At 52.3% G+C, this 22,890-nt stretch overlaps 1 protein-coding gene across 4 annotated transcripts in view; it reads right to left on the bottom strand.

Annotated features, from left to right (window-relative positions):
- The window catches only part of RIN3 (Ras and Rab interactor 3), a 117,313-nt gene that overhangs the window by 31,639 nt on the left and 62,784 nt on the right, over positions 1-22,890 (bottom strand). For all 4 annotated transcript variants that reach the window (XM_032620026.1, XM_032620035.1, XM_032620018.1 and 1 more), the window contains exons 4-5: positions 5,538-5,610; positions 1,153-1,244 (exon numbers count right to left, since the gene is read on the bottom strand). In XM_032620026.1, coding sequence (XP_032475917.1) covers positions 1,153-1,244; positions 5,538-5,610 — 165 coding nt within the window. The remainder of the gene's footprint in view (positions 1-1,152; positions 1,245-5,537; positions 5,611-22,890) is intronic.

The raw sequence follows: 22,890 nt of genomic DNA, 5'->3' as shown, positions 1-22,890 counted from the left end.
CTCTCTGGGTGGTGGACAGTGGCTGGCTTGGGACCCAGGGGGCATCGCCTCTGATCCCAGGTCTGCCTCTAACTTCCTCTACACCCTGGGTCCGCCCTCTCCATCACCCTCTCCTCCATTCAACCAGCACTGGTGAAGATGGACTGCTGTGCTCAGCCACGTGTGGTGCAGGTTCCTGGGTATGGTTTAGACTTTTTAATGAGAAAATCGAGGTATATTTGACTCTCAATATTACGTTAGTTTCAGATGTACAATATAGTAATTCAAAATTTTAATAGATGATACTCCATTTAAAGTTACTATAAAATATTGACTATATTCCCTGTATGGTTTAGTCTTGATAAGGACTTATTAACTGCTTTGTTCACAACGAGACCTGACCTCTGCCTAGGATTGGGGGCCCGCAGAGGCGGCTGGCTTGTCTTCCTGGCAGCTCCAGACTTGGTGAGCTTGGGCTCCCTGAGGGTTAGCATGGAGAGGCCGTGTCAGAGGTTGGCACTGGCTCAGCGAAGCCCATCACATGGAAAGGGCCCAGTAAACGTGAGCTCTTCTTACTATTACGTGGAAGGGCTGGGATCAGAAACGTTCTTGTCTTTTACTCTCCCCTCGTCAGCCCTCAAAAGGTCAGAAGGGTAAGGGGGCAGGGTGGGTGTGCTGAATCAGGTGGCTGGGCAGGGGCAGGCAAGGGAGTGGGGGGCACACTCTAGCTCATGACCATATTCATGCTGCTTTTCCTTCTGACGAGGGTGGGGCTGGGGCCCAGGGCTGTGGCAGCTGCTGGCACCCAGGTTCCTGGTCATCGCTGAGAAGTCCCCTGGCGTTTGGTCCAGCTTCTCCCGGGCCATGCCCTGCCACCAGGTCAGCCTGTGTGGATCCTGACCAGACCCAGCTCCCTCAGACCCAGCAAGGCTGTGCATCAGATCTCCTGACAGCTGTTAAGGGCGCCACTCCGAAAAGAGGGAGAATCTCCCTGCTACAGGGGCTCAGCACCTGGGGCGGGGGTGCAGGTGGTCCCGTGGGAGCTGGGACTCAGGATCCAGCTCGGGGTCAGCCTGAGGGGCCGTCCATCTGCACAGGCGGTCAGCGGGGGGCAATCCAGGGGCTCCATTTCCTAAGGCCCAGCCACCTCCCCTGACCCCAGAGGGGACTTACCCAGGCCCAGGTTGGAGATGGTCTTGAGGTCTGTGAAGCTGCTGGCCTCAAGGATGGCCTGGGGCAGCCTCAGCTTGAAGGGCAGTAAATCTCTGTGGAGACACGATGGGTTGGAGGTCAAGTCCAGGGAGGGGCCTGTGTGTCCATTCTCGGCCCCCCACCGCCCCCAAATCCTCAGCCCATAAAGGAAGAACTCCGGCAACCCCGCTGGCGGCTGGGATCGCCACACAGACTGGAAACTTCCCTGGGGCCGAGGGGAGAAGTCCTGAGGCTGAGGGAGCAACCAGTCAGATCCGGGTCCTGTGCCTGCACTGGCCCCAGAGATGCTAAGACCCTCCTTGGGCATGGAGAGGGTCGGGGGAGAGGCTTTATCCCCAGTTTTCTTGGCCCTGGAAGTCCAGGCAGCTCTTCTAAAGGTGCTATTCTGGGTAAGGCGAGTGACCCACCCCTTCCAGTCCTCTGACCCCCGCTGCTCCGCGCTGAGACCTACAGCGGGTGCACAGCCAGACTCCCCTGGTGAACCTACAGCCAGGTACCCGCTGGCGAGCACACAGCCAGACAGACACCAGTGTGCCCTGACGACACAGCCAGCTCTATCTGCTGCCTTTGGTCTGAATGGGGATCTTTTCAGCGATCTCTCCAGAGATCTCCCAGAAGGGATCTAGACACCCTCCCCCTTTATTGTACAGATGGGGAAACTGAGGCCCAGAGAGGGAAAGGAAGATGTCCAGGCCTGGACACACGGTGGGTGGAGGGCAGAGTGTGCTGAGCCCCAGGCCTCCTAACTTCAAGCCCAGGGCTGTTCCGTGGGGCAGGAAGGGGAGTGTGGCCCTGCAGGGGCCCCAGGATGGCTGGTCCCAACTCTACGTCTCAGCCTGGCATTCAAGGCCCGTCACAGTCTGACCCCGACCCCCATCTTCAGCCGTATCCCCAGCTCTGTCAACCTTTTCCCCAAACCCTGATTCGAGTCATTGAAATCCCATCCGTCCAGGCCCACTGACAGGCTTGTGTGATGTCCGCCGTCCCCGGGGGTCTTCATGGCCTTACTGTCTATACCGCACCCTCCGTCTCCTCCCTTTGAACTACGTGAGAGCCCTGGAAGTTCCTGGAAGGGCCGGGCAGCTTTGCACGTCTCTGATGCCCCCAGAGCCCTTAGCACACACCACAGAGGCTCAAAGAGTGTTTGTCGAATGGACCCGTCTAAACTTGGGGAACTGGATTGGGGGAGAGCAGGGCAGAGGCCGCCTGGGATGTGGGTCGCCGGGGAGCTTCCCAGACCACCTCTGCCCATCAATACAGGCTGTGCTGCTCCGCGGGGTGCCCCCACCCCTTCATGGGAAGTGTTTTCACGGGGGAAAAACACTCTGCTTATGGAATAGCAGGATGGGGGAAGGTGGGAGAAGATTCTGGGTCCTTTTTTGAGTTCCTGGGTTGTGGCCTTTGGCTTCTCCATTGTCAATGGGGTGGGCGTGGCCCGTCGATCTTTGCTTCACTGTCATAGTTGTGTGATTCTGAGCATCTGAGGCCGTCTGTGGGCCTCCTGTCAGCCCTTCCAGCCAGGCCAGGCCTGGACCCAGACCGGACGGGCCCTCAGTGCCGCATCTCCACCTCAGGCCCTGCCCGGTCACCACTACCTCGATCTCTCAGTTTGAAGGGTGGCAGAATTCATCCCGGTGTTGCCTGTCTACCTGGTTGGCGGTCTGGCCTGCCGCTGGGGCTTCCAAAGGCTCCTGGGCCACTGCATGTATTGAAATGGCCAGGAGAATCGCTCGGCTCATCCGGCAGCCACCCCCGACCACCAGGGCCACCTCTGACACCCCCTCCCCACCTCCTCTGCGTACTGCTCAAGAGGCTGCAGTGGTGGCTGCCGACCACAGCCCAGCCCGGGATCCTGGTGTCCAGGGCCTGCCCCAGCCTGCTCCCCGCTCCTGCCCACCACAGAGCCTTCCCTTGCACTCGAGGCCTCCTCGCTGCCTCCCAAAATGTCACCTTCCTACAGTGGATGTCCCCTGCTCATTGCCACCTCTGAGCTCTGCAGAGAGGGAACGCCCCCCTCGTCCCTTCCACCTACGTCTACTTAGACTCTACACATTCTTCAAGGCCGCACCACGGACCCCCTCATTCTCCACAAGCCAGTACTGCTCAAGGATTTCACGCACGTCTGCCACCCCACCTCCAGCATCCAGTTCAGCACTTTATCCAGGGGCCACCTCTTCTGATCCAAGGAAATGCATACACAGGATGGGGGTGTTCGTTGAGCATCTACTATGTGCCAAGTATCGGGCTGGGTGTTACCCAGTTTGGTCCTTATATCACATCATGTTATTATCATTACTACTACTGTAACACAGCAACCCTATGGACAGGCATTAATACTTTTGTATTAGTTAATTCTGGATCAGCTCCTGGGGGAGCTGCTAAGATGTGGATTCTCAGATCCATGCCCAGGGGTTCTCAGCGTTGAGTCTGAGTGTGGGTCAGGAATCCACCTTTTTAAACACCTCCCCGGCAGTACCGTGCAGGGTTAGAAAGAGCTCTGTGGGCAGCGTGCACAGACGCCCGGTCCACAGAGCTGGTTGTAGCAGTCACTGCCACAGTCCCACCCGGACCCCTCGGATGCCTTTCACCAGCTCTGTGCACCCACAGTCCAGCCTTGGAGGGGTTTGCTCCCGAGTGCCAGCACCCGTGACCCTCAGAGGCTTGTCCTGACACACTGGAGCCTCACTGCCTGCCCCAGTGGCCCTACAGAGAGCCACGAATGCCTGGGTGTGCTGGCTTGGGGGTACAGAAGCCCAGCCCCGTGGCTTTATAGTGGACCCCGAGGTCTGCTTTATGCTCCAGAGCTGCTGGAGGGATCTGGCTGAGGCTGGGACGGCCCCTGCAATGGACCCTTGCTGGGTTTCTCTCCGGTCTCTGTCCTGCTCCCCACTCCCTTGTCGCTTCCTCCTTGGGAGCAGGTCCTTTAGCGCCCCCTGCACATGGATCCTCCTTTCCAAGTGTGCCCCAGGAGACCCCCAGCTAAGCTGTTACTATCATTTTCTTAGAAGCAGTTGCCAAACCCTGGTTTGCAGAGAGGCTTGTTATAAATGCAGATTGTCCCTTTATCTTACTTCTTCCTCCAGCCTCTATGGCATGGGTATTATCGTTCCCATTTTACCGAAGAGGTAGTTGAGAGATTAAGATTAGCTCAAATTCTGGGCTCTGCAATTATGTTATCATTCATTCATTCACTCGCTCACTCGAAGCACCCAGCATGGGCCAAACACTAGACTAGTGCCTTGTACTGAGGCAGAACTTCTCAGAATAGGAGAGGGCCTGACTCTGAGAGCTTGACGTGTCGTAACTCGCAAAGGGTCAGGGAGCCGCAGATGCTTTGCTTCGTGGGCCTAGAAGGACACGGCAGGTCACGGGAATCATCGTGGAGCGCACACAGTGGGGCGGCTGTAGGAAAGATCATGGACCTTGGAGCTCTATCTACTTTGAATCCCCACGCTGCCATTTACCAGCTACGCGACCTTGAGCAAGTTCTCTCAGTCTCGGCTTCCTCATCTGTAAAATGGGGCTAAGAAGAGCACTTCCCGGGTGGAATTGTTTGCAAGATTTAAAAAGAGAGTGGATATAGAACTGTAGCGCCATGCTGGGTACCTGGAGAGCCCTCAGTAAGCAGCAGCTTATTATCAGCGTCACCTGTTCTGCCCACGGGGTCCAGGAGGGTCCTGGTAGATGGGGGTGGTGGTGCTCTGGGTTGAGTGTGGCTTTCACCAGAGGCAACATGAATGGTCTCTTTGAAGCAGGGGGAGGTGAGCCTGGGGCCCTGGACCCCAAGACATCTTGCCCAGCTCTGCTTAAGTCCCTGTAGCTTAAGCCGTTGGTTTTTGGCACCAAAATGTATTTTTCAATTCGTGTTGACCTGCCAGCAGTTCTGAATAAATAGAGCAGCTCTGAGGGTGGTTACCCGACACCCTCTCCACCCAGCAGCTGCTTCGCAATGACAAGCCCTCTCCCACGGAGGGAGGGTGTCAGCCCTTCCCGCTGTTCCCACAGGAAGTTCCTTCTATAACTCCTCCAACGGGGCGGGTCAGGTCCACGCAGGACTCCAAGCTGTCCTGGAAGCCGGAATACAGGAAGCTGCTATGACGGGCAGTGAGCGCAGGGGGCAGGTGGTGCTGAGGGAGGGGACTTTACTGGCCGGTCCAAGCAAGCAGCAGAGCCAGCACCCCCCTTCACAGTTACCAGGGTGAAGCCAGGGGACTGTCCCCTCTCTCTGCATCCTGTGGGCGGCACACTTCCCTCTTGGGGCTTCTCTGTGACAACCCTGTCCCCACCCAAGGTTGCATGGACATCTATTGCCATCAGATGCCCTCCTGGGGGCCTGGGCTACTCACCTACTGACACAGTAGAATGCGATCAGTCTGAAGATGTCCTCAAACACAAGAACCGAGCCTTCCAGGTACAATACTGAGGAGAGATGACAGAGGCCTTGGATGAGTGTCCCTGTCAAAGGGGAGGAAGGTCCCTGGGGAGGGCATGTCTGCTCTGTGCTCACTGTAGGTCACAGCACCTGCTGCGGCACCCGGCCTGCCACGGCCGCATGTACATCAGCTGCCCATTGGACCACGGGGAGGTGAGAAATGAACTTCTGTGGTGTTAATCCGCTGAGATTTCAGGGGCCTTTCTATTACAGCAGACGGTGTTACCTTAACTAACACACATTCCTCATTTTGAGCAAAATAACACAGAAGACTCTAGATTGTAAAAGCAGAATTTAAAAATGTCTTGAGGGAACTCCCTGGCGGTCCGGTGGTTAGGACTCGGTGCTTTCACCGCTGAGGAAACAGGTTCAATACAGGGAACTAAGTCTGGGAACTAAGATCCCGCAAGCTGCACAGCGTGGTCAGAAAAAAGTCTTGAATTAGACTTTCAAGGTCATCTCCACTTGACAATTCTGAGGGCTGTGAGGGGCCAGCAGGAGGACAGGTTCCCTATTCTGCTGTGGCCTCCAGGAGGTTCACTGGTCCAGGGGTGCTGGACTGGGGCCACTGGCCTTTTACCCAAGAACCTCAGGGCCTGTTAGAACCCCACTTGATCTGGCTACACATGTAATCCAAGAGTGAGGGTGACCCCAATACTTTTCAGCTTTGACAAGGAAGAGGGATCAAAGCATTTGCCAAAGAGCCCACCCCAGGGTGGATATGGCTGCTCGGAGGGGCAGGGCGCCAGGGTATGGCAGTCAGCGCCCGAAGCTGGGGTGCACTGCCCAGAGGAAAGCGTGGCACCACACCGCGCACTGCTGCAGAGCCCTAGGGCAAGGGGCCCAGACCACCTGAGTGAGCTGTGCACCAGGGATCTCAGCAGCCGTCCATCGCTCACCTCCTGACTCTCGTCCCAGGGTTCCATATGCCCAACAGGTGATGCTCCCTGCGCGTGGGACCCCACAGTGTACTTTCTTGGGCCTCAGAGGGGCCAGGAAATATGTGTGCATCACACTTCAGTTCCTATTTCCTGAGGTTCTTCTAGCGTCCATGGGGCAGAGGGGGAAGGCAGGACCCGGGTTCCAGGCCTAGCTCCAACCCCGGGATCAGCAGTGTGACGCTGGGTACACCCCTTCCCCTCTCAGCACCTCAGATCCTCCACCTGCAAAGGGAAGGAGCCCCTCCAACCCTAAACACTCGTGCACCTAGGTGACAGCAGCCTGCTGTCCTATTTTCAAAGCCTAGGACAGCTTTCCGCTGCATTGGTGATCTGCGAGATGGTCACAGGGGACACGTGAACCAACACGTTTTGTTCTAATAGCTTTGTTTTAATACATTCCTTCCTTCTAATACTATTGCACTGTTCTACACAGTTAACATGATTTTTTAAAAGATTACATTCATCATTTATGGCAAAGAGACCATGGTATCCCATTAGGATAGATATAAAAATTTTAAAGGGAGTTTAAAGAAAAATATTAGATAGATTACAGTACTCGGAGGTACCGGGAAGATGCCCATAAAGAACAAGTCTGTGAAACACCAGTGCGTGGAATTACCACCCTCTATGAGTCAACGGCCATGAGGCAGCCCATGGCGCCACCTAGTGGCACATTAGTGCATCGCCCACTCTCTCCACAGGAAGCAGCACAAATTGGCCAAAAGATCTCCCGTAGTTGGGAGAGGTAAAGAGAACGCTCCAACTGCAAACTGCGAATGTAAGGACCTTTCTCAAGAATCCTTCAAGGGGGGATTAGTGATGACGCACGCAAACAGCCTAGCCTCCTATGCCGGGCCTGCTCAACAATTAGCAGGTTTTCTTCATCATTGAGACATGGTCTGACCTCTGCAGACACAGATTAAACCCTTAAGATAGTCAGTCCCTCCCTCTGCTGTGGCCCTGGCACTTTCTATAAAGCCTGCAGCTCCTTTAGACTTAGTTTGCCCCACTCTGGTCCGCTCCTCGGGTGCAGGGACCAGGGCTCATTCATTTTTGTAGCTGGGGCCAAGCAAACTTCTAGTGACCCCATCACACTTTTACAGTAAACACTGTAGATTTGTCAGAACACAAGAAGGCTCATGTCTGTTTCTTTGTAACCAGGTCTCTCCTGCCCCAGCCCCCTGCTCGCACCTTCCCGTCCTGCTCGTGGGAATAGCATCCCTGCACACCAAGGACACACCTGGGGGAGCTCCTGTATGCCAGGGCCAGGGCTTCGCCCACATTTGAGTCTCCCTCAGTGCCCAGCACAGTGTGTGGCACGCGGTTTGGGAGATTATAAATGTCTGCTAAAAGTGTGTCTCGGAGGGAGACCCCAGAGGAGTAGAGGCCCCCAGAGGCGTCTGGTTAGAGTCTCAGACCTCCCACTGCGTAGATCAGGGTCCTCCCTGCAGGGGCCCAACGGGACACCTGGGACTTGAGGGAGTCCCGACAGGCAGGCTCACCCTGTCCTGGAGCAGAGGTGAATGCAAACCGGTAAGTGTTAGACAATCCTTTGTTCCGGCGGGTGGTGGTAGAGCTCAGCTTCCAGGACCGCCCTGTATCCTGCACTGGCCTGGTGGTTGTATGCAGGCGCCCAGGCCAAACAGCCTGAGTGTGAACGTGTCTCCAGCACATTACTGCTTATCCTCCCTGCGCCTTGGTTTCTTCAGCTGTATAACAAGGATAGTAAAGTATCCACATGTTGTGGGTTGAATTGTGTCTCACAAAAAGATACGTTTCAATCCTAACCCCAGGTACCTATAAATGTGACCTTATTTGGAAAGAGGGTCTTGTCGGGTGGAATCAAGTTAACACAGGGTCAGAATGCATGGGGTGGGCCCTAAATCCAATGATTGGTGTCTTTATAAGAAGACAGGTAGGACTCCCCTAGTGGCACAGTGGCTAAGAATCCACCTGCCAATGCAGGGGACATGGGTTCGAGCCCTGGTCCGGGAAGATCCCACATGCCGCGGAGCAACTAAGCCCGCAAGTCACAGCTACTGAAGCCTAGAGGCCGTGCTCCCCAACAAGAGAAGCCACCACAATGAGAAGCCCGTGCACTGCAATGAAGAGTAGCCCCAGCTCGCCGCAACTAGAGAAAGCCTGTGTGCAGCAACAAACACCCAACACAGCCAAAAATAAATAATAAATAAATTAATTAAAAAAAAAAAAAAGAAGACAGGTAAAGACCTGGGACACAGACACAGAGAGGAAAAGACCATGTGAATGGAGGCAGACATTGGAATACAGCTACGAGCCAAGGATTGCTGGCTGTCACCAGAAGCCAGGAGAGTGCCTTGAACAGATTCTCCCTGGTCTCCAGCAGGAGCCAACCCTGCCAACCTCAACTTGGGATTGCTGGCCTCCGGGCCTTTGCTCGTGCTGTCTCCTCGTGCACGGAGGATCCAGCTTCCCGCTTCCCTGCCTTGAGGGATCAGCTCCAGGTCCACTTTCTGCCTCAAAGCCTTGCTGGTACCCTGCCCTCTCCCACAGGAAAGCCACACGCAGGAGGTGCTGTCCTAATCGCACATTCTTGGCTGGGTATATGTGGTCACACTGGGATGTGTGCCGAGGCTTCTCAGACGGTGAGACTGAGAACAGGAACGGGTCTCACTTTGCCCATCACCTACACTGTGCCCAGCCCTGCACCTGGCATGTAGGGAAGACTCTGAGAAGGACAGCTGGGCTAACCAGGCCTCCTGGTGTCAGAATCAAGAGTGAACCAAATGTCCAGAGATAGAAAGTACATCCGTGGTTGCTTAGGGCTGGAGGGGAAAGGGGACAGGGGACAGGGGATGGAGTTTCTTTTTTTTTTATTGTGCTAAACTATGAAAAACATGAAGTTTAGCATTTAAACCATTTTTAAGTGTGCAGTTCTGTGGCATTAAGTACGTTCTCACTGCAACACGGGGCTTCTTTTCTGAGGTGTTGAAAATGTTCTCAGATTGACCTTGGTGAGGGCTAGACAACTGAATGTACCAAAAGCCACTGAATCGTACACTTTAAGTGGGTGAGTTGTATGATACTGAATACATGGAATAAAAACACGTCAATAAAGCCATTACTAAAAAAAAGAAAATGCACACATAGAGTGGACTTTCACTTCCTGTATTACGTTTTTCTGGGATTTTTATAATGAGCATATATGAGCATTTATAATGAGCATATACGTAAATTCTCTAAATTTTTCTTGGATTTGCTAAATCTCTCTGTAAATTGTTCTCAAAAGCCGATGGGTTTCCAGAGTCCTCTCACTCATGCTGCTTCGGTGCCCCTCCCAGCACTGTGGGCACAGCTGACAAGCTCCCCGTGTCAGCGACTGCCGGCTGCGTCCTCCCAACAAAGATGCCGGCTCCCCTCTGCTCACTTTTGCATCCTTGAGCAGCAACTCCTCCACTGTATACAGCTTCCAGCCTCCTCAGCAGAAACCGCGGTGGGAATACGCCAGACCCTGTCTAAACCATCCCGCTTTCAAAGAGTGAGGAGAGAGAATGACCAGACCCACCTGCTATGTCCCAAGGTGACAACAGGTGACAACACCTGTTGTTGTCAGGGCTCTGTCCCTGCCTAGAGAAAAGGAAACTTTTCACTTCATCACTCGCCATCAAGGCTGAATCGGGACAAGGTGGAGACTCCGGGTCTACACACGCCAGCCTGGCTTCTAGCATTTACAATCTCAACGTCAGCTATCCATGAAGAACCGAAAGCCGTTAGAAGATTTTTTGTTTTAAGAAATTCCATTTTATCACTCAATAATACAAATGAACTGCCAAGGCAGGAACGGTGTGTGTATCTTTTGTTCTCCATGGTACCTCCCGCACCAGGCATGGCGCTTTTAGCAAATTGCTCCATCTCTGTGATGACATTATTGAATGTCGTAAATGGAGTCACGCAGTACATATTCTTTGGGATGGGCTTTTCCCACTCTGCGTAACTTCCTCGAGGGTCATCCAAGTTACTGAGTGAATCGACATCCCGTTCCTTTTTAGTGCTGAGTAGTAACCTAGGGTCTGGATGTACCATAGCTTCCTCGGTCATTCACCCACTGAAGGACATCTGGGAATTTCCAGTTTTTAGTTATTATGCCCAAAGCTGCCGTGGAACATTTATGTACATGCTTCTGCGTGAAAATATCTTTTCCTTTCTCTGGGGTATATGCCCAAGAGTGCAACTGCTGGGTCCCATGGTAAGTCTACGCTTCATTTTCAAAGGAAGGGCCAAACTGCTCTCCCGAGCGGCTGTACCATTTTACGACCCACCGGCGATGAAGGAGTGATTCAATTTCTTCCCATCCTCGCCAGCTGGGTGTTGTCACTATTTTTTACTGTGGCCATTCCACTAGGTGTAGCGTGATATCTCACTGTGGTTTTAATTTGCATTTTAAGAAGATGTTGAATGTCCTTCCGTGTGTACATCCTCTTTGCTCAAGTGTCTATTCATGTCTTTTCCTATTTTCTAATTGGACAGTTTCTTTTAATGTTGAATTTTTAAAAACCGTTTAATTAAGATATCATTCACACACCATACAATTCACCAATATAAAGTGCACGATGATCTTAGTACATTCACAGAGCTGTGCAACCATCATCACAATCAATTTTAGAACATTTTCACGAGCCCCCAAAACAAACCCTGTACCCATTAGCAGTCATTTTCCATCCCTCCCTCCTCCTAGCTTCTGGAAGCCACTAATATACTTTCTGTCTCTATGGATTTGCCTGTTCTGGACTTTTCGTATACATAGAATCATACAGTATGTGGCCCTGTGGGTCTGGCTTCTTTCATTTAGCATCATGCTAAATGTTCATCCATGTTCGTCCATGTCCGTGTTGCAGCAGGGGTCAGCACTTCATTCCTCTTTATGGATGAATACTATTCTGTTAGACGGATACACCACATTTTGTTTATCCATTCATCACTGATGGATATCTGGGTTGTTTCCACTCTTTGGCTACTACAAAAAATACTGCATTGAACATTTGTGTACAAATTTTTATATGGACACATGTTTTCATTTCTCTTGGATATATTCCTAGAAGTGGAATTGCTGGGTCCTACAGTAACTCTACATGTTTAAGAAACTGAGGGACTGTTTTCCAAAGCAACTGCACCATTTTACATTCCCACTAGCAATGGATGAGGTTCCACTTTCTCCACACCTTTGCCAGTACTTTGTCTGTCTTATTGATTCGAGTCATCCTAGTGGGTGTGAAGTGGTTTTGATTTCCATTTCCCTAAGGATTAGTGATGTCAAGTATATTTTCATGTGCTTATTGGCTATTTGTATATATACTTTGGAAAAATGTCTACTCAGATCCTTTGCTCATTTTTATTTGGGTTGCTTGCTTTTAATTTTGAGATTTCTTTTTTTTAAAGACGATGTTGGGGGTAGGAGTTTATTAATTGATTAACTTATTTTTGCTGTGTTGGGTCTTCGTTTCTGTGCGAGGGCTTCCTCTAGTTGTGGCAAGCAGGGGCCACTCTTCATCACGGTGCACGGGCCTCTCACTATCGCGGCCTCTCTTGTTGCGGAGCACAGGCTCCAGACGCGGAGGCTCAGTAGTTGTGGCTCTAGGGCCTAGTTGCTCCACGGCATGCGGGATCCTCCCAGACGAGGGCTCGAACCCGTGTCCCCTGCATGAGCAGGCAGATTCTCAACCACTGCGCCACCAGGGAAGCCCTGAGAATTCTTTATGTTATAGTTACAAAGCCTTTGTCAGATGTGTGATTTGCAAATATTTTCTCCCAACTATAGCTGTCTTTTCATCTGTGAACAGGGTCTTTCAAATTTTATGTTAAGAATGGAAAAAATGGGACTTCCCTGGTGGCACAGTGGTTAAGACTCTGCGCTCCCAACGCAGGGGGCCCAGGTTCAATCCCTGGTCTGGGAACTAGATCCCACATGCATCCTGCAACTAAGAGTTCACATGCCGCAACTAAGAAGCCAGTGAGCCACAACTAAGGAGCCCGCCCGCCACAACTAAGTAGCCTGCCTGTCGCAACTAAGACCCAACGCAACCAAATAAATAAATAAAAATTAAAAAAAAAAAAAGAATGAAAAAAGTGAATACTGTCCAAGTTTGCGAAATAGTAAGCACTCGACTGGAGCTGCATAAATGATTCAGTAGGGATATTTCCAGCCTGCTTTAATGAACAGTCAACTCTTCTTTGCATTTGGCAGTATCTATTGTTATAATTAATGTATGAGGGGTCTTTAACCAGTTATTATCCTTATCTAGACCAAAGTCCCCTGTGCAATCTTACTGGCACTATTAAGTCCCTCTGCAGACATTTTCTTCATAGTTGGTCCAAAAGTAAAGTTTAGCCAAGCCTGGCTTAATTACCACACATTCCTAGGGACTGAGGTGAGTGAAATCGACAAGTGAGACGTTCTACGTCACGTTCATTTTAAGCAGAGAACGGCTATTGGCATGTGCCTTCTTTAGGGTCTGATTTGTCTTTACTAACAAGTGAAGGATGAGCATCTGTTCACCTAAGCTGACCCTGGGCTTTGATGAGGAAAAGATGGTCACACAAAAACGCGAATGAAAATATGCCTTGCCAACAGTTATTAAAATTGTGAAAGGTACAGATTACTCAAGAAACGCAAACCGTCTTCCTTGTTGGCAGACGCCCTTGTTAACCTAAGAGATCTCTGTTCAAACACAGTTTGGTTGACAACAGGAATTATACATAAATCTCCAGGTATGACCCTCATTTGAAGGGCTGGGTCAGAGTTACTCTTTAGCTAGGACATTATGTATTCAACCATTGACAAATATTTATGTGCTCATATCTGTAGAAACAAGGGGAAACGGATTTAGAAATCGAGAGGAAGCCTCACGGTGAGCAGGGCGACAGGGAACTGGCTGGTGGTTTTGGCCACAGGACCTAGCTAAAACTCCTTCCTGAGGGGCAGAGATTCTAAACAACCCGCTCATCCTCTTTTATGATTGAAGATTTGGTTGGGTGAGGGTGGGAGAGATGTTCATTGATTTTTATCTAAGAAAAAACCCTGTACTCAGCAAGGCCTGTGCGTTTATGGAATGGACACATTCCCGGATGGATGAGAACTTCCCGGGAAGGACAGTGTCCCCAGAGGGACACAGGAAGGGCCGGTGTTGGCAGAAGAGATCGGGTCTCGGGCCTCTCAGAAAAGGCCGTCACATCTGGCTGGGGGAAGTCTGGGCCCAGGAAGTGGCCTCACTCCAGAGCCTTATGTGACACTGTCGAGCCAACCTCCTCTAAAACGGATCACCCTGAATGGGCTGGAAGACAGATGCTAATGGATTCTGATCCCACTTCCTAAAAGGGGCCCTAGGTCACCAAGCTGGGTCCCTGACAGAAAAGGCCAGGAGTGCAGAGCCTGAGGATAGAAAGCCAATGTGAGCAGAGGCTGGGGAGTGGTTCACACCTGGAGCAGGACGGGGGGGTCACCTGCGGGCCGGACAGATGAGGCCAGGCCCATTCTTCCAGGTGTCCCTCCCATGCCCCCTCAGCTCCTTCCCAACCTGGAAGGTCACAGGTGCCTTCTGGCTCATGGGACCCACCGCTGCACGGCAACACCATGGTTGCCAAGGGAGCCACCACCTGGACAGTTTGTGGCTGAGGAGGAAAAAGGACTGTTTGCTGCTATCATCAGGCCCAATTTTCTGTGATAGATGAAAACTACTTGCCCCGTTCCCAGGGGTCGAAGTGGGGAGAGTGGCAATTTCTCTGGAGTCCAGGGGACCCCGTGGTTCCAGGCCCAGCTCTGGTACCACTTACTTCAAGATGCTGCTGCAGTGCAGCTGGGTCACCTGTGAAATGGGAGAATGGCTCTACCCCCTCCAGAAGGAAGGGTGCTGCTGGACTAGGGCTTCTGGAAGCTCTGGCTCGAGCAGGAGAGTTGCCAGGAGAAGTGAGAACAAACAGGCCAGCGCCAGGCAGCAGATCTCCTGTGCTCTTGGAGCTGACTTGCTGCCCAGCCATAAAACGACTGGAGCTCGGAGCAGGGCAAACTCCTGTTCCCGTTCCAGGCAAAGCCCAAAGCCGGATGGTACCGACCGGGCAGGGGCTCCTGGTTCCATCCCCCACAAGCCTGGAGACCAAAGCCTTCAAGTCGCTGAGACTTGACTTCTCTAACGGCCAAGTGAGGATACGAGTAACTGAGGTCCTCCCGGGCCCTGCCGCTGGCTGTGCAGAGGCTGAGTGGTACCCCACAGGCAGGCCCTGAGGGAGGAATAGCAGCCCCGCCGCCAAAGATGACACAGAGGTCTGGAAGGTCTGGGGTGGGGAGTGGAGGGCAGTGGGGGCGAGTCAGAGCTCAGGGACCTGGGAGAGGATGATGATCTGCAAATATGCTGAAAGCAGTTCCCTTTCTCTGTCCCTGGCTCTTACTGTTGGTCCAGGGTGGGCATCTTAGCCCCTGCTTCACTGGCTGGCCCTGGAGTCCCTTCCCTGTCTATTTACCAGCCTGTCCTCTGTAAATCCCGCACACCCCCACCAGCCCTGAAGCCTCTCAGTGTACATTATCCCTCCTTAGCCCTCAGTCTCCCCCATCAGCCATGGGCCCCTGGGGGCAGGACTTGCTGCAGGGCCTTCTGTTCAGAGTTGGGGCACAGCAAGCCTTTGCCCTATGTACCTTTGACTAGAGGCCAATGGGAAAGGGGAGGACCTAGCAGCCATGGCCAGGGGTCCAAGCAGGGGGCCACTTCCAATGCTCCCAGTGCCCCATTACAGCGTTTGGCAAGGGAGCAAAGAGGTGGCTGCAGCCCTGCACAAAACTGCACAACCTGACGAGCAGAACGTCAGCCGGATTTAATCCTACCCGGAAGTTTTGAGCAGTGCACAAGCTGGGCAACTGTCCATGGCAGCCCTGGGTATGAGTCATGGCCATCTATGCTGGTTGGTCTCGGCATAAGGTGCAATCTCCCCTTGATTTCATCTTAACAATTTTAGGATGTAAAAGGCAGCAATGTCTTTTTACTGAGTTCTCTACCACACCCCACATTTGCCCCGACTAGACCCAAGCACACTCAACTATGCCTCCCAGTGGATGGGGAACTATTGAAAGTCAGAATGAAAGGGCCCTTAGAGCCAGCTCTGGTTCAAACTCCCTCACTGCACAGATGGGGAAACTGAGTCCAGAGAAGGTGAAGCATCACCCAGTGAAAGAGGATTAGCCTGGGTGTTTTCTGCAGTTTGATTCTGTTGCTCTCTGGAATCTAGATTCTGAGCCTGGACTGTTGTTCTGCCCGCTTCCTCCAACTTTGCAGTGTGGGCTTTGCTCAGATCTGAGCCTCTTGATTAGTGACAGAGGGTCATCATTTTCAAAGTTTTAACAACAACAATAATAATATCATCTACCATTTACCAAGTGCCTACTGTGTTCTAGCCTCTGTATTTCTAATCGTCATGACAACTCCATTATCCTCGTAAGCAAGGAAACTGAGGCTCAGAGAGTTGAAGTAACTGGCCCGAGGGCACAGCCAGCCATGAGCAGGTACCACCAGCCCGGGAGCCTGGAGCACTAGTCACCTTCTGTTCAGCAGAGGTGGCGTGGGGCACAGGGAGGGCATCCCGGTGCTTCACACCCAAATGCACTCAGTGTGACTCCCTCACCTGTCAGCTAACAGAGACGCCTTCCCATGGGTCACACACCTCCTCAGTCACCAGGCAGGCCCCGTGTTACCCTCGGAGAGGGCCTCCTGCACAGAACTATGCTCCCTTCCCTCTGGCCCCAGGGCTGGACACACGCTCCACTGCAGAGCATGACTACATGCTCATGATGTGTTCACAGGCCTGACTCTGGCCCAGAATGAAGATCCCAGAAAGCAAGGGCCAGCCCTTCCTTCTTTCCCAGATCCAGGGCCTCGCCTGGATCACCCCATGTGTTTAACCGGTCTTGCCATTATTGAAAGCATTATCTCTGAATCCACATTGGCCGCCACATCTGCAGCCACTGCCACGACACTGTCCAAGCTGTAATAAAAGATGCCTCTCATTGGATGGTGCACTTCCGCATTCAGCAACCGTGTAGATGAGGATTTCGGTCTGGGAAAAGGAATACAGAATGAATTGTCACAATGCAGATGGGACTTTGCCTGGGAACTATTTATAGGTTCAGATGCCGAAATAGAAGGGGAGACATTGGACAGATGTGCGAATTGCCAAATGGCGGGGAAGAATAAATAAAGAGTAAGCAACAGGGAGGTGTCTGGGGGGAAGGAACAGGGAGGGGTGGAGGAGAGATGCCGAGCAGAGGCCCGCCATCCCAGGGCTTGAATTACCCACAGGGAACAAGCTGCAAGGCTAAGAAAGCAATCAGCCAGCTCCTCTACTCAGATTGTAGGGGCGGGGAGGCATCTTTCCTTGTACCCATCAGGAACAAACATGGCTCTCTCTGGGAGCAGAAAGGACAGGCGGAAAGGGAAGTGGCCCAGGGCATCACCCTGATCGCAAGAACAGCCCCGAGGGCCACGGGAGGACCCATCGAGAAACTACCCCACCCAGAAAACAACCCAGCTTCAACTTCAGGAGCTTATAAAGTTCATCCCACCTCAGAGTTTCGGAACTTTTATCTGCGGTCTAGAAGAACGTGACTGCCACTTACGAGAGCTGTGAGACCCAGAGAGGTTAAGCGGCTCACCAAAGGTCACAGAGCTGGGAAGTGGTACCAGGATGTGACCTGCAGCGAGCCTGACTCTGCAGCCCGTGACCTCACCCAGCACACCGGGCCGCTGGCTCTCTGGACCCTGTTGTCCAGTAGAAATATGATTCGAGTCACGTGTGCGATTCAAAATTTGCTCATAGCCATGTCAGTAAACAGAAACAAGTAAACAGTAAAATTCATCTTAATAATATATTCTATTTAACGCAACATATTCAAAATAGTATCATTTCAACAAACCGTAAATATAAAAAAATTACTGAGACACATCACGTTCTTTTTTTCATACGAAGTGTTCAAATCTGGTGTGTATTTTACACTTATAGCCCATCTCAGTTCAGACTCACCGCATCTGTAGTGTTCAGTAGTCTCACGTGGCTCATGGTTGCCGAACTCGTCGGCTGTGCTTGACCAGGAGCAAATCTACCCCCCAGGGCACATTTGGCAGTGCACGGACACATCTTAGGTTGCTGGGGGGAATGGGGAGGGGTTGGTACTACAGACGTCTGGCGGGCAGAGGCCCGGGATGCTGCTAAACATACTACAGCTCACAGGACAGCCCCTCACAGCAAAGAATGATCCAGCTTCAAATGTCGAGTACTGAGTTTCAGAAACCCAGCACCAGAGGGAGAACCAGCTTGTGCTCCTAGGACAACCGGCAGGGACCCAGGGGCCCTGTGGATGCCGACACCTAGAGCTGCCTGCACGTGGTGGGTGCCCGACATCAGCGCTGGAACGGAACTGGATGCCAGACCGGAGTGTCCGCTACGACTCAGAATCCACGACCTCAGCCTCACAGGAATCACATTCCAGTCCGCTTCCCCAGCAGCGCAGAGCCACTGAGTGTGGAGTCAAGAACAAGGGACCAGTCTCAAGTCAACTGACATTTCACTTGCTTTGAGATGCTCCTGAAACACCTGCTGGTAAAGACCAAGCCAGCTGGCCTCAGGAGGCAGCTTTCTTCTCGCCTGCCCCGGTGTAAGCGCCCTGGGGCAGGCTTGGCCCTTGCCAGGGGGAGGCCTGCAGTTTCAGGGAACAAATTCCATGAGGGGCGTGATGCTAGGGCACTTGAATTCAGCTGTAGGTCCAACTGCTTCCTTCAAATCAGTCCATCAGTAGGAAAGCTGATGTTCTGACCCTCTATTTCCTCACTGGCTCTGAACGCAGGAGTGGAAGAAAGGGGTGTTATTTATAGAACCGCCCCCATTCCCCAAATCCCCGGCAGGCATAGGGCTGGGAGCTCTCCTGAATCACCATAAATGCCCCTGGACAGGGAAAGGAACACGACTGCTGCTGCCACAAGAAGCATCTCTGTGGGCACAGGGACGTTCCCGTGACCCACTAGGGGTCAGGGCTCAAAGTCCTCCGGCAATTAGATTCAGAGTCTTAGGTTTCTCCAGGCCGTCATCTAATTCAAGTTCCCCTTTAACTACCACATGGCACTTTTACCGCCCAGTAAGAAGAGTGGACTTATCTCTAAGCACAGAGGTGGAAACGGGCCTCTTGAACCCACAGGACATGACCATCGCAGGGGGACAATGCAGGCTTAGCATCTCACCCCTGGAGACTCTCAGATCTCTACCCCAGGCTCTGCCCTCCGTCCAGAGGCCTGGACCCAGGGGTTTATTCAATTTGCATTCATCAAATATTTACTGAGCACCTACTATGTGCCAGGCACCGCTCCAGGCACCGGGGTGATGGTGGTGGGTTTCTTTCTCGCTGGCACGGTGGCTCCCCGTGTTCCCTGCTGTCATCCCCTCCAACCACCCTTCCCCTGGATCTGGGGTGACGCTGCCACAGGTCCCCGACACATAGGCTCCTCTTCCCGCCTCAACCAGTTCTGCCAACTGGGCTGTCAGTCTTCCTCCTGGATATCTCTGGCCGGGGCCCCTCCTCTCCACGCCCCACATGCTGCCCCTAAACGGTTGCTGAGTCCCCGCTGGTGTTCGCCCCCGGAGGTCTCCCCTGCATTCCAGCCTCCGTGCTGCCCCCAGTGGCATGGGACTTCTGTTTAAAAGGAGCATCAGATCTCCTCCCCACCGCCCCCAGCCTGGCCCCATTCTCTGTGGCCATTTAGATAAAGGCTGAGCGGCAAGACCTGGGTGCACGCCCCACTGTGATCAGCTCTGGCCAGTGGTCCCATTCTCTGCCTGTCCCTCCCTCCGCACACCTTACATTCCAGCTGACGCCACGTCCCTTGGACGGACCCCAACATCCTGAAACTCCAAGTCCTTGCACATCCCGTCCCACCACTTCACATGTTCTTCCTCCCTCATCCAAACGGGACAGTTCTATTCATCCTTCAAGACACAGCTCACATGTCCTCACTCCCCAGAGGTGGCCTCCTGGGGTCTCACTCACCCTCCAGCGTTGGGGTGGGGTGGGGTCCTACCTCTGAGGGCAGTAAAATCCTAACATTTTCTTAATATCATCACCTCTGTATCCTTAGGGTCTAGTGTTCTTAAATCGAGTAAAAGAATAAGTGAAATGTCTCACGCGATTCTCTAATTACGTAGTGTGTGTGATCCTTGCACCCCGAAGGAGATAGAAGTTTCCCTGGGAGCAGAGCCATGTTTTCAAGTTAAGAGCAAGTAGTATGACACAGTGCCAAGAACGTGCTGGGGAGCCAGGCTGCTGGGGTTTAAATCCTGGCCCCGCCACTTACTAGTGTGTGACCATGAGCAAGCCACTTAGCTTCTCTTTTCCTCAGTTTCCTCATCTGTAAAATAGGATAGTACTTGTTCTGGTATCTACTGCTATGCAATAAACTCCTTGCAGAATTTAGTGGCATAAAGCAACCACCATCTTATTGTAGCTCATGATTTCCTGGGTCAGGAATTTGGGCAGGGCTCTGCTGGAAGACTCTTCTGCTGCTCCTAGCACTGACTAGGTCACTTGCTGATACTCAGCGGGGGACTGGTCGGGTCCAGAGGGTCCAGGAAGCCTTTAATCATGCCCGTGCCTTGGCAGGCACAGCTGGAAGGCTAGACTCAGCAGGCCTCCTTGGGCCTCTCTCCCTGTCCATATATCTCTGGGCCTCTCCAGTATGGTGGCCTCAGAGTCATCACACTTCTTACATGGCAACTCAGGGCTCCCAGTCCAAGCAGAAGCTGCCAGTTCTCTAAAAAGCTGCACATGGAACTGCCATAGTGTCACTTTGGCCTTATTCTATTGCCCAAAGCAGTCCCAGCCTGACTCAGATTCAGGGAGAGGAGCCATAGCCCCCCACCTCTTGATGGGAGGAGTGTCAAAAAAAGCACAGCTATTTTTAATCTGCCTCATGATAGCGTCTGTATCCTAGAGCTGATATACAGATTAAATGAGTTAATTCATATAAAAGGCTCAGGGAATGGTTGCTCTCAGCATCCCACTTCCTTAGAATCTCTCATTGTACCCAGCAAAGTTCTCAATAAATATTCCACGTCATAACTCAGTAGAGGAAGAGGCACAGGGAGAACATTCTAGGTCGGGCTGCACAGAGGGAGCTTCCTGTATCAACCCCTGAGCCACATTCTGCAGACCAGGGGTCCACCTGGAATCCTAAGACAGTGTTGTGAAAACGGAGTTCTGAGGGAGCCCCAGGAGAGAGCGGAACCAACACAAATTCAATATACAGTCCAGGGATGCCAAGACCCACAAGCCCCTCTCCACGGGTCTCCCCAAACCCATATGTCACAGATGAGGAAACCGAGCTCAAAAAGGCTCTGGAGCTTGCCCAGGTTCAACCAGCTAGTAAGCGACAAAGCAGCCTTTACATCCAGGGCTGCCTACGTGTCGGCTCTTTCAAAACTACAGCCACTGCCACTGCCACAAAGAAAACTGTGGACTCCACCACGTCTTCTCAATGACTGACAGGACTTTGGTCCTTGGAACCCTGAAGCCAGTACGAACGAGCCCCTCAGGCTTCCACTACAGAGGACCTCACGATCTCAAATGTTATCCCAGGATCGGTTTATAGTCTCACATTACTCCCGATTCCCCGGGGAATCTATGCCACACCTGCTGTACCACTCCCTGGTTCCAACTTATTTCCTGTTTCTGCAAAGATACAGCCCCACCCCTTTTTAAAGAGACAGCTTTTTGTGTAAGAATTACAACAAACTACATAAATACACACATCACATCTACACACACACACATCATGCTTTAGTCTGCAAAATACTCACACATACATCCCCTCCCAATGGTTCCACGAGGTGGGCACTACTGTCCCCATTTTATAGACGAGGAAACTGAGCAGTGGTGTGCTGGTAATGTTTAACAACCGGCTCTCCAGGGAAAGAAAGCCCCAATTTTATGGCACTTGCCAATTTCCATGATGTAAATAGTCCCACCATGTTGATTTCAAGCGCAGAGCTGGGAAGAGCAGTCTCACGGGCTGGAATGATTGGGCTCTGGTGCGCCACCAACACCGCGGCTCAGAGACAAACCCACCTGCGATGGTCCTCAAGAGGGTGAACTGCTAAGAGGCCCGGAACTCAGGTGGCCCCACTGAGTCTTCTCCATGGCTGTCCTTACTGAAGCCGTCCAGCCTCTGTCTGCCCTTCTCTCCAGCTTTCTCTTCTGTGCAATAAACATAAAGCTCTTGGGCATAATCTCAGCTGAGGCCTCAGACTCTGAGGGCGATTCCAAAGTCCTTGCATATACTTGGTGATGTTCTGCTCGATCTCCCAAGGGGCACCCCCCATCACTCCCTGACTTGGAGCACCACGAGCACGAGGACCACGAGAGGCGAGACAAGAAACAACCTGGCCCAGAGGAAGCCGCTCTGAACGTGGAGTCGACGGCCCGGGTTCAATCCCTGTTCCATCCTTGGGCACAATTCCCTCAGCTGCAAAATAGGGGTCTAGCACCTGCTTCCTAGGGCCATGGTGAAGACAAGAGGAACAGCTTCCATGAATGCCCACCTTGTGCCTGATACACAGCGAGTCTGGTACAGGGCCCGGTACACAGGGAGTTTCCCCAATAACTGGGGGCCAAAGGCTCTAAGATTTCAAGGGTAGGGCCTAGAAATGAGGAACTGGATCTCACCTGGGGGTTGCCCAGGGCAACCTTGGACTGGGAACAATGACTACATGAAAGGAACATCCCCAAGACGGGAAGTTCCCTGAAAGTTTCCGCTGTGAAAACCAAGGCTGAGACAGCAATAAGCACACAGCATGTGTGCAACAGGCTCAGGACTGCCAATAAAAGCAGAGCAAACGATTCGCTGCTTCTCAACAGATCCAGGGAGACGGACACACAAAAGACACCGAAGTCACCAGTCCATTTCTACAGAACTTTCCAGAAGGTCTCACCTCTGACTGCTTCCTTAAATAGTTTGGGCAGGAAGGAGAAGTTGGTGGGACAGGCATTATACTGTGGCTTCCCAAGTGGCCAGCGGGGCTGCATGGGACACTGAACAACATGTATTTTCCTCCACTATGGTGAGGTTTTATATCCAAGTGCTTGGGATGTCTGGGGCAAGGCAAACCAAGAACAGCGCCTTCTCTCTGTGTGGGGCTTCATCCTTCTAAGGCATTTTATATCCATCTCTTGCCTGGTGAGGTCAGGGGTCCCTTTTCACAGGAGGCCCAGAGACATTGAGTGACTTGCTAAAGGTCACACAGCAAGTTACTGAGGGAGCCAGATTAGAA

This window comes from Phocoena sinus, chromosome 2 (assembly GCF_008692025.1).
Source record: "Phocoena sinus isolate mPhoSin1 chromosome 2, mPhoSin1.pri, whole genome shotgun sequence".
NCBI lineage: Eukaryota > Metazoa > Chordata > Mammalia > Artiodactyla > Phocoenidae > Phocoena > Phocoena sinus.
The sequence above is the reverse complement of the archived record's forward strand: the minus strand, read 5'-3'. Positions and strand labels throughout refer to the sequence as shown.